Below are 12341 nucleotides of genomic sequence, written 5' to 3'. Positions count from 1 at the left end.
GTCATTTGTCTGCCTGCCATACACCCTGCTCGGCGCTGGCAGGGAATAAAATGTCAGGTTTCTGGTCTTGCCATTAGACATTGAGTCTTCTTTCTGATTAAAATATCACACAGCATCTGGTATGATGGCAAGCAACCTATAGCCTGTAAAAGGTCAGCAAAGACCAGAGGTTCGATTCTTCGCGCAGACAGACTCAAGGCCTGCCTGGCCGCCCTTCTGACATAGACCAGGTGACTTCACACAGGCTGAGTGTTTACAAGGTTGCTTGGCACTGTGCCACTACTACGCTGATTGGTCTTGGGCAAACCACTTAACATCTGGGTCTCCATCTCGCATCTGCAAAATTAAAGGTGACAGTCCCTTCCTCAACCCGTGTTTCCTGAAGACGGCAGCCCCAGGAGGCCTCCCAAACACTTGCCACTCACATTGTTCACAGACCCACTCTACAGGCATCAAGGCCCCACCTCAGACCTGCCGTGTCAGAACTTTCCTTCAACAAGTCCTCGGCAATTCTGGTTCCAGCCTGAGAGGCAGTGCTCTAAGCATCGTGTGCACAGAGCTCCAATAGGCTTTCAAATGGCCCCGTCTTCCACCCCAAAGGTATGCAGGGCAACCCACCAAATCTGTGACTCGTTTGCATCTCTCTGTCTCTGTGTTTGGTCTAGGGGTGAGGGGAGGAGGGGGAACCCCTGCGTGGGTGTGGTTTCAGGCTGGGGCTGCCCCTCCCCAGAAGTCACAGACACGCCTGCAAGGCAGTGTGGGTAGGAGTCTTGGGGGCTCTGGCATTCCTGACCTAGGCTGCACTCCCAGACCAGAGGATGTGGGCGGGGGCCTCTTCCAGGGGAGGGTTTGTTTTGCAGGAATGAAAGGTGACAAGGACCCATCCCTGGCTCTGTGGGTCCCAGCGGGCTTTATAGCCACCAGCTGCCGTGTGGCATTGTGGAGCTAGAGATGAAAGCCCGGTCACCACACCTATCTTGGCCATTGTTCTCGCAGCTCCTTCTAGGATGAGCCATACTGCCCCGTCAAACCACCTCAGACAGATGGTTTTAAAGCCTCATTCCGCCCAAGGCCTTTGTCCAAGGCCCAGAGTGTGGCTTTGTTCCCTTGTGCTGGCTGGCAGGAATTAGTCTTGTCTTGTGCTTGGTACCATGCACTTGAAATATTGACATCTCATATCCAACTGAGCCCCTCTTTGTAAGATGAGCATGTGAGGGACAAAAAAGGAAGAGACAGGTGGGCAGCAGTGACCCCGGAGGTGGCAGCCTTACTTGATGACAGAAGACACTACCCAGCCCAGACCCGTGGTCTGTCCAGCTGGAGGAGATTTGAGGCTCATGTAGGCTGGCCTGATCCTTTTACAAGGCAAAGGGAACTGAGGGGTGGAGAGTTGATTGACAGTCCCAAGGATTCACCCTCGAGGCAGGGGAAAGGCTGGGCTGCTCACACCTCCTGCAGGCCCGAGGGAAGCTGTGGGAAGGTCTGTTTTGCCAGATAGGCTGGTGGGCAGAGGGGAAACCCAATCAGGGAGGCAGAGATCTGGCTCTGCCCTGGTCTCTCAGGCCAAACAGCCACCAAGATGCCCTCTGGCCCCAAGGCCTGTCTGCAAATAAGAGAAAGCACAGGCCTGCACTACTGGAGGCCCTCTGAGAAAGAGTGGGAGCCTCGGACCCAGGACTCCCAGCAGCTCTGGACTTGATGCTTTGTGTTCCGTAAACGTACTGTCTTGGTGCATTCAGCCTGCTCTAAGGCAAAGCCACAGACCGGATGGCTGATGAACAACAAAATTATTCCTTGCAGTTCTGGGGGCTGGACTTCTGAGAGGTGCCGGCGTGGTTAGGTGGGGCTCTCTGTCAGATCACAGGCTTCTTGTTCTCTCCTCACTTGGTGGAAGGGGCCAGGAGCTCCATGGGGCTCTTACAAGGTACTAATCCCATTCACCAGGGCTCCACCCCATGGCCTTCTCGCCTCCATAAGGACCTACCTCTCACACCATCACATTGGGCGCTAGGATTCCAACATGTGAATTTGGCGGGTGGAGCACAACCACTCAGACCACAGCACTTATTACTTAAGTCTAGCAATTGTGCAGAAAAGGGACAGGCTGTGAGAGGGCAGCTCCATGGCTTTTCACGAGGTGAACACATCTCTGTTCGTGTAGCCAGCACCCCGAAGTCACGCCGTGCAGCCTTGATTCTGTCCAATTCCCTGATACAGCCCAGAGAGTTTATCCCGTTCAGCGTGGGACTTCCAGAGGTTTGAGGAGGGAGGACCACTGAGTTATTGTGGCTCATTGTTAACCAGACCCAAGTGCTGGGACAGGACCAGAAGCCCGGTAGCGACATCTTTGACCTGCGGCCTCACACCACCTCTGACCTGGACCCCACCCACATCCTTAACTTCTTCCCATTCCCATCCCCCCAATCATCCCTTTTCTTCTATCTAGGTAGGACAATTTTTCTTAGTTGGTTTTTCTGATTTAATTTTTGCCCTTAATTTAGCAATGGGCTGTTTATATTACTTTTATCCAAGTTTAAAAAACACACACATGCCAAAACTGGTTTGGGTCAGTGGATAGAGTGTAGGCCTGTGGACTGAAAGGTCCCAGGTTTGATTCTGGTCAAGGGCATCTACCATGGTTGTGGGCACATCCCCAGTAGGGGGTTTGCAAGAGGCAGCTAATCGATGTTTCTCTCTCATCCATGTTTCTCTCTCATCGATGTTTCTAACTCTCTATCCCTCTCTCTTCCTCTCTGTAAAAAAAAAAATCAATAAAATATATTTTTAAAAAAATAGATAAAAATAACACACACACAATTTTAGATTTGTTTTATATATGATCTTCAGGAATTATTTTTTCTTTATGACTTTCTTGATTAAAAAACAAAGTTCACACCTTCCCTGGCTGTAGGCATGGTCTGCCCCGGCCGGCTGTGTGTAGAAGCCTCGGGTGTGTAAACTGCAGTGGAGGCCGAGTGTGTGCCTGGCTCCTAGGAGTTGTAAATTTTTTTTTTCTTCTAAATACCAAAGGGAGGTTTAAAACCTCTTACAAAGGAATGGTACTTTAAGAAAACAATTCAGAAGCGAGGCACTTTTTATTTCTAAATTCTTTTTAATGCTTCTCTTACTTTTGCTGCTTCTTTTTGCATCATAAAAATATACTTGTCTTCCCTTTAAAACTGTAGGAAATACATTTCGTTCATGCAATATGGGGTTAAAGTGGTAACTTTGAAGATTCCTCAGCTGTATCTTCAATTCTCTGAACAGCCTGAAAGGGGCAGGACGGGGGATTGGGTGTGTGTGTGTGTGTGTGTGTGTGTGAGTTTGCAGGGGCTGCCATGACAGACTGAGGGGCTTCAACTACAGAAATCTGCTGCCCCATGTTTATGGAGGCTGGAAGTCTAAAATCCAGGGGTCGGCAGGTTTGGTTCCTTTGAGAGCTGTGAGGGAAGGAGCCGTGCCAGGCCTTTCTCCTTGGCTTGGGAATGGCTGTCTTCCCTCTAAGTGTGTCTGTCTCTTGTATGAAGACATCGGTTGTGTTGGATTAGGGTCCTCTCTAAAGACCTTATTTTAACTTGATGACCTGTCTCCAAGTAAGGCCATATCCAAGGTACCGGACTTCCTTTTGCCCTTTTCTTTGTCGGGCAGAGGGAACCACAGTTCAACCCCCAACAGTGTGTGTGTGTGTGTGTGTGTGTGTGTGTGTGTGTGAAAACCACAGTGGTGCTTGTCATTCAGAGGCCACTGGCCACGTCGTCCAGGCTGGGAGGTCAGAGCGGATGTGGCCTGGCAGCCCGGGGAGATAGGGCCATGGGGGAGGACAGAATGCTACTATGTGCCCAGTGCCTGTCCTCGGTCCCTCTCTTTGTCCTGACACCCCTGGGAGCGGGCAGGTGGTGGGGTGGGTTTAACGAATGCACCCTGTGTGATTTGGAAGGGAGTCAGGAAGCAGAGAGGCCTGGCTGGGAGGCGGTGGGCCTTGGTCCCTGCCCTCGGAGGTGAGATTAGAATCTTGGGCACAGTTTCTGCTGCCAACGTCTGTGAACAGGGCTAACACTCGGGATCACTGTGAGGAGTGAATGATGTCACTTACAAGACGTGGCCCCTGCCGTGCCTGGCACAGGGCAGGTGCTCAGTTAATGGCTTATCGTTGTCTGGATTGCCCTACACGAGCCCCGATGGGAGTGTTTGTGTGCGTGCTGGATAGTGCCTGTCCTGTCCTTTACCTCTGCTTCTCTCCGTTGATCTCATCTATTGAAGCAGCACTTACTTTACAGTTCCTAAGTCCGCTCTTTGTGTTATCCTGAGAGCTTTGTGAGAAAGGCAGATGGTATTATCCCCACTGTTCAGAAAGGGTCACTGAGGCAGAGCGGCCCTGGATCATATGATGGGCAACTGGCCGCTCCAGGCATGAGCTTCAGACCTTCTCATGTTGGACCTGGGCCACTACAGGAAAACCAAATCGTACAAAAAACAACAACAACAACAACAAAAAAACAGCAACGAAGTAGGGAAGACTCCACTGTTAGATTTCTATCTGTACAAATCAGGAAGAATTTGAAGATTTTATTATTATTATTATTATTATTATTATTATTTTAGATTTTTGACTAGAAAATAAAATCTGTACAAGAAGTTGGCATGTTCCCCCTTTGACACCCCATCCTGTGGGCAGTTGCGTCATTCCCTGTGTGTCCTTCAGAGTTTCCATTGCACCGTCCAGTGTTTCTTTTTGCAAAAACAAGTCCGTCATTTTCTTTTCTCCCCTTTTTTCACACGACAAGTAGAATATCACATGTTCTGTACCTTGCTTTTTTTCTTCCACTAACTATGTATTCATAGTGATCATTTCAGATCACTATGCAGGGAGCATCACCATTTTCTCCCCAAGTTTTACTGAAGCACATAGAACATGTGCAGCAAAGCACACGTAGTTCCTAAGAGTACCGCATGATGGATTTTTCACACACGTGCACGCCCGTGTAACCATCATCTAGATCAGTGTTTCCCAAACTTCTCTCATGATGAGAATCACCTGGTGGAGTTGTTAAAACACAGATTCCTGAATCCCAACTAAGAAGTGCTAAACTAGAATTTTTGAGAACATATAGGTAAAATTGCATACCTAACTTAGTACTCTGTATATAACATCTGTCTTAGAGCACTAGTTAAGTATACAATTTTACCTATATGTTCCCAAAAATTCTAGTTTAGCACTTCTTAGTTGGGATTCAGGAATCTGTGTTTTAACAACTCCACCAGGTGATTCTCATCATGAGAGAAGTTTGGGAAACACTGATCTAGATCGAGGTACAGCCTCCTGGCTTCCTCGTGCTCCTTCTAGTCCGTAACCCTCTCAAAGAAACCACCATTTTGCTTCTGTCTCCCAGTGTATGTTACCTGTTCTTGGTCTTCCCTTCTCTCTGATTTTGTAAAGCAGCTTGCTTCATTGCTTAACTTTAGTGAGCCTGAGGAGCACCGGGAGATGTTGTGGAAACACAGATCCCTGGGCTCTTCTTGGAGCTCCTGGCTTAGTAGGCCTGGGCAGGGATGCAGGAATGTACGTCTCTGCGCTCACGGGCGATGCTGAGCTGCTGGTCCACAGCTGCGCTTTGCGATGTATTATGACTGTGACTCGTTTAACCAGTCCCCTATAGGTGAAGCCAACTTGGGTTGTTTCCATTAGCTTATTGGTTAACACAGCGCTGCCGTGCATACCCTTGTACGCATGATATTTGAACATAGCAGGTACTAACAATAAGATCAGTTCCCAGGGTGGGATTTCTGCATAAAAGGGCCGATGCACTCTCGTTGGAAACTGCCACACTGCCCTTCCTACGAGGCGGCGCATTTGCGTTCCCACCAGCAGCAGAGAGCCTGTTTCTCCGCAGCCTCGGCAACAGGGCATTGTCAAGCTCCAGATTTTTGCCAGTCTGATAGGTATAAAATGGTATCTCCGAGTAGTTTTCATTTGCATTTCTCTCTTCTGTGTAAGGCTGTGCATCTTTTTAAATGTATAAGGGCCATCTGTGTGTGTTTTTTCCTGCCTGTGAATTATCTGTTCATATCCTCTGCCCATTCTCTGTCTTTTTATCCTCAAGTTCTAGGAGCTGTTTACATATTAGCAAGATTAGCCTTTTGTGTTTGATCTGAATTGTAAATATTTCCTCCTAGGTGATCATTTGCCTCTTGATTTTGCTTAAGGTGGCTTTTTTCCTACTTGAATTTGGATATATATATATATATATATATATATATACACATACACACACACACATACATACACACACATATGTATACATGTATATGTATATATTGTAAAATATTTGAAATATATACAATATGTACATATTGAAAACAAGAGTTGACTGTAGCAAAGAAACCACTCAAAAATAAGTTTTACTATCGCAGATTTGCAGCGGTGAGGGGAGGACACTGGGCAGAAAAGAAGCCTCTAATTTGTGCATTGATGCTGTTTAAACAGCCAGTTTTTCAGACAAAGGCAGAGCCAGCCTCATGGGCTTGGGCTCTAAGGAGATATGAAAAACACAACAAGTGGCCACCAACCAGCTCAGGTCACAGGAAGGAGGTCAGAGCGTGCACAGTGGTATCGAGATAAGATCGGAACCTGTCGAGGCAGGCACGAGAAGCGCTTACAGGTGACACCAAAGGAAACAGAAAACCATCTTGTAGTCATAGGAGGCAAAACAGGAGGTCAATGAGAATGTCAGTCCCACCCCGCTGGCGTGGAGTGGTTTGATTCCCGTTCGGGGCACATGCCCAGGCTGTGGCTCCATCCCCAGTGTGGGGGGTGCAGGAGGCAGTTGATCAATGATTATCTCTCATTGATGTTTCCATCTCTCTCTTCCTTTCCTTTCATCTCTGAAATCAATTTTTTTAAAAAAAGAAGAAAGAAAGAAAGAAAGAGAAAGAAAGAAACAAACAAACAAACAAACTCCGGAAAAGGGACAGAGGTCGTCAAACGGACCAAGGCTCTTACTGATTTGTTTAGCTGTCTTTTAAAATTATGATCAGAGATAAGCAAAGCAAACAGTGTCACTTTTGATGGCAAATGGGATAACTCCTCTATAGAGGGAAGATCATTATTGAAATTGAAGGTGCTCTCTTTCAAACCTAGATAATTTCCACAGCAGGGCATATTGATATACTCGGGGGGAGCGGGGGAGCGTGTAGGAAGAAGACTCATAGAATATTGGCGTTGGGAAGCTGCCAGCGGTCATCTAGGCTAGAGAGTGCAAATTGATGGCCTGCAGTCAGAATTGGCTTCAGATGTGTTTTCTTTGGCCAGCTTGGTGTGGGTCCATAACGTGTTTCTAAATTTTTTGGATTAGTCACCAATATTTTTAAATTTTTGGATTAGTCATCAATATCTCCCTTTTTGCCTTTGAAATATCGAGAATCTGGCCACCCTGGGCTGGTACCCCTCCCAAGACCACAGGGCCAAAGCCCCTTCCCAGCCCCTTGGGACACATGCTCTGCAGTTTTCCACAGTCAAACCAACGCATTCTCTCTAGTGCACCCCTACCATTGAGACTGCCGCCGTTGATCCTCGTCTTAACTGTGGTTTTTGTTTGAGTAAGATTAATGGAGAGTGGATATTCCTTCTGTTGTTGTTGTTGTTTGTTTATTAATCCTCAACCAAGGATATTTCTTTCCCATTGATTTTTTTAGAGAAAAGGGAGGGGAGAGACAGAGAAACATCAATGTGAGAGAGACAAATCGATTGCTTGTACCCTGCAAGCACCCAAACCAGGGCCAGGGAGGAGCCTGCCAGCAAGGAATGTGCCCTTGACCGGAATCAAACCTGGGACGGGACCCTTCAGTTCGAGGGCTGATGCTTTATCCACTCAGACAAACCAGCTAGAGCGAAAGTAGATATTATTTCCTAAACTTGTTCCTCTGTCCTGATGGAAATGTGAAAGATGGGCCCAGAGGGTGGCACATGAAGGAAAAGCAGTGGGAAGTGTACTGTGGAAGGTACCTCCGTGTACTCTGCATGGAAAGGATTTATCTTCAGACACCTGGACCACTTTGCTCGTTTGTGCTGCCCACCTGGTCCCTGCAGGCCTTTTGCTGTGACCTGTGACCAGAATCCCCTGTCTGGTCTGAGAGCTCAGAGACATGCCGACACTTGCTCTTCTAAGGAATTATTCCGGTCCCTCCCAAACCACCGTGTTCTTTTCGAGAGCTCGCAGGACGGGGGAGTGGGAGCTCAAACTGGGGTAGAGAGGGGTTTTTAATAAGAATTTGTGAGCAACCAAAAAATGAAAAAGAAAAGAATCAAAACCATCAGTTTGTGTATAGTCTCCTGGAAGAGCACAGAGTTCCAGCCTTTGAAGCTCTGTGGAAAGAGAGCAGACGGGGTCAAGCCAATTTACTTTTCTGTTCCGATCAGAAAGAAGACGGCACATAAGGGGAAGCAGAGAGAGAACGTGTATGATTCAGAGCACAACTTTGGGGTGTTTTGCATGTGATACTGCTTGTTAGGATTGTAGGAGACAGAGATCAAAGGGGCGGCTTCTTACCAGTAAGTATTCGGGGCCTGAGGAGGGCATGAGGGGGTCGTGTTGACCCCAAGATGGCTTTTGGACAGTGGGAGACCTGAGAATGGCCTATGGCCCTTAACTCTCTGGATCCTGTTTCTTCATTCGCTTTCCTTGCTTATCTTATGAGATGGTTCTGAGGATCAAGCAAGACAGCACACGCTGAAGAATTGTGAAAGCACGCAGGCCTCCTGGGTACAGATGAGAAGGCAGAAGGAGCTTTGGGATCCTTCTCCACAGCCAGTCCATCAGCTGCTGCTTTTGATTCCGTCACCCACCTCTCTCTGAACTAGTCTTCTCTCCACCGCTCTGCCACCTTCCTAGTGCAGGCCCCCACCACCATCCCTGCAGGTGCCTTCTAACCTCTCCCTGCCTCTCTAACCCATTCCACAGACAGCAGGAGATGGATTGTTACAAATATGTGTGTAACTAATATCCTCTAGTAGCTTTCCACTTAAGGGGGTCCTTGGTCCCAGGGCCTGTATCTCTGTAGCCTGCCCCACCCCTGCTCTCTAGCTTCACCTCATTCCTCAGCCCACCCGTCCTCCTGAGCTCTCCCCACTGCATTCCTCGGCTTCCCTGGCCCCTTCACCTTTCATGAGGCTTCTGCTCCTTGTTATTTTCCCCTCAGCCTTTACTTCTCCCCTCGACCTGGAGTTCAACCAGGGGGCAGGGCCTGCTGGCCAACTGTCCACAGCACGCGCTTCCCCCCCCCCCCCCCGCAGGCCCAACTCAATCAGCCAGGCCGGCTGGACCTCACCCGTGCACAAATTTGTGCACCCGGCCTCTAGTATAATATAAAATTTACAGTCTTTGCTATTTCTAAGTGTCCATTTCAGTAGCGTTAAGTACATCCATATTGTTGGACAAAGAATCTTGCAAAACTGAAACTTTGTATCCATTAAACAGCAATTCTCCATTCCCCTTTTCCCATCCCCTAGCAACCATCATTCTACTTTCTTTTCTTTTTTTTAATTAATCCTCACCTGAGGATATTTTCCCATTGATTTTTAGAGAGTGGAAGGGAGCAGGAGAGACAGAAAAAGAGAGAAACATTGATGTGAGAGAGACGCATCAATTGATTGCCTCCCACACACACTCCAACCAGGGCTGGGATTAAGCCTGCAACCCAAGTACATGCCCTTGACCGGAATTGAACCTGGGACCTTTCAGTCCATGGGCCGACACACTATCCACTGAGCCAAACTGGCTAGGGCCATTCTACTTTCTGTGTCTATGAATTTGACTACTTTAGGAACTGCATATGATGGAATCATGCAGTATTTATCTCTTCATGGCTGGTTTATTTAGCGTAGTATCCTTTAGCTTCATCTGTGCTGTAGTATGTGATAGGATTTCCTTCCTCTTTAATGCTGAGTCATATTCTTTTGTGTGTGTAACCACATTTTGTTTCTCCATTCATCTGTTGATAGACACTTGGTTGTTCCCACCCTTGGCTGTTGAATAATGCTCTATGAACAACGGTGTGCAAATGTCTCTTCAAGACCCTGATCCCAGTTCTTTTGAGTATATATCCAGTTGTTGGATTGCTAGATCATGTGGTAGTTCTGTTTTTAACTTTGAGGCTGCCCCATACTGTTTTCCACAGTGACTGTGCCATTTTATATTCCCACAGACAATGCACAGATTCTAATTTATGCACATCCTTGCCAACACTTGTTACTTTCTATGTTTTTACCCCCACCCCCACTGCTGCATTATGGCCATTCTAATGCGTGTGAGGTGGTGTCTCACTGTCGTTTCAGTTTGTGTTTTCCTAGTGATAGTGATGTTGAGCGCCTTTTCGTGTACCTGTTGCCCATTGGTATGTCTTATTAAGAGAAGTATCTATTGAAGCCCATTGAATAGACACTTTTAGAGTAATTGCTTGTTTTTGTTGCTCTAGAATTCTTTGGCCTCCGGTTTTTCAGGATAGGACAGTTGGATGTGGCCTACTAGGCCCCAAAAGGGCAGGGTCATGCCCACCTTCCTCATTGCCATCTTTTTAGTGCCCAGAATGGAGCTTTGGACTTGGTACCATGTGCCTGACTGTAGGTAGCAGGACATTTATTTCAGTCTCCTTGCGGGTCTGTGCATCCTGCGGCCCGGGCAGAGTCTTCTATCCCTGTTTCAACAGCTAGCACAGTAGGTCTCTGTGGAAAGGAGCAGGGAGAGGAAAAAGGAAAGTGCGTCTGGTTTCAGAGTTCATGTGTTCCCTGTCCTTGCCATCCCCCTCACCCCTGCCCGCTGTCACAGTCCCCCAGCCCAGGGTATCGGAGGCTGCGGTTGACTCTCAGTGACCTAACGGGCTCTGCTTTGTCTTTTGACTCCCCTGACACACACAACCAGAGACTGCATCCCAGCAGGGCGATGACTCATGCATGTGACTCAGTGAGAATGCAGCACAGCTGGAAGGGCGGCCAGTGTGTCTGCTGGTGGGAGGGCAGTTACCAAGGAGCAGCCATCCAGGCCCAAGTTCACAAACTCTGGGGGCCCTGCATCTGCTACTCAAACATGGGTGTAAGTCCCCTGTCCACGGAGAAAGAGACTGTACTAGCCGAGCTTCAGAAGACTTACTATATCTAGGATTCCAGTTGATTACTATTAAATAATATTTTCATAAACCATTTATTGCATGTTCACCATAGTCATAGTGAACATGCACTTTGATAACCATCTTGCCTGCAAATTATCTCATCTTATTCTCATAACTAGAGGCCCCAGGGGGCGGGTTCCTCAGTCCTGTATCCTCTGACAGTCTGGAAGCCCTTGGGGGATATCCAACTGATGGCTTAGGCCCGCTCCCCCTGGGCCTAAGTCGACAGTCAGACATCCTTAGCAATGCTGTGAGCCTGGCTTCTGGCTGAGCAGTGCTTTTTCTGTGGGAGTGCACTGACCACCACCCCTGCATTAAGCATCTGCCCCCTGGTGGTCAGTTACCCATCATAGTGACTGGTCGTTCTGCTGTTTGGTTGATTTGCATATTAGCCTTTTATTATATAGGATAGTGTACTTCTCCTAACACGGACAACACAAATAATAGCAAATACATATGTAGCAGGTACCATTCTAAGCACTTTGCATTAAGTCATCTAATTCTCACAATAACCTTACGATTCAGAAACTGCTGTTACCTTCACTTTACAGATGAGGAAACTGAGGCACAGAAAGGCCACCCATTAGAGGTGCCCCAGAGTCACGTAGGAAGTAAATGGCAGCTGTGATACCAACTCGGGCTTCCCAGTCCATACTCTGAACCCCTGTGCTGTGCCTCCCTGATGAAGTGTAATACAGTCCTGTTCACAGGGGAAGGAACTGCAGCTCAGAGAGGGTGGTCGCTTCCCCGTAGACACACCGCCCGGAGTGATCGCGATGGGCTGTCTCCAGCCCCTGGCTTGTGACCACTGTGCTCTCCTGCTCCGGCTCAGGAGGTGGAGCCGTCACACACTGGCGTGTGCTTGGTTCCCCTGAGCCCTCCCCGCAGGCACTTTCCCAGGGTCAAGGCCAGAGGTAGGATTCTGGGGAAGAAACTCTTCCTTCGAAAGGAAAGCACTGACAATGCGTCCAGGTCTGCTTTCAGTTTTGGGTCCCAGAGCGCTTCCTGGCCCCAGGAATGCTGACGTGGCTCCTCTTCCCTCCTCAGACAGCGAGACGGTGCACTACCACTACGGGCCGAAGGACCTGGTCACGATCCTGTTCTACATCTTCATCGCCATCATCTTACACGCCGTGGTCCAGGAGTACATTTTAGACGTAAGTGATGCGCCTGGATTCCGA

General features: G+C 48.2%; 1 protein-coding gene across 1 annotated transcript in view; it reads left to right on the top strand.

Moving 5' to 3' along the window:
* The window catches only part of TRAM2 (translocation associated membrane protein 2), a 76411-nt gene that overhangs the window by 44250 nt on the left and 19820 nt on the right, over positions 1–12341 (top strand). The window contains exon 3 of the mRNA XM_084889469.1: positions 12208–12317. Within this exon, the coding sequence (XP_084745595.1) occupies positions 12208–12317 (110 nt within the window). The remainder of the gene's footprint in view (positions 1–12207; positions 12318–12341) is intronic.

Source organism: Pipistrellus hanaki (assembly GCF_964339955.1).
Source record: "Pipistrellus hanaki genome assembly, chromosome: 7".
NCBI lineage: Eukaryota > Metazoa > Chordata > Mammalia > Chiroptera > Vespertilionidae > Pipistrellus > Pipistrellus hanaki.
The sequence above is the reverse complement of the archived record's forward strand: the minus strand, read 5'-3'. Positions and strand labels throughout refer to the sequence as shown.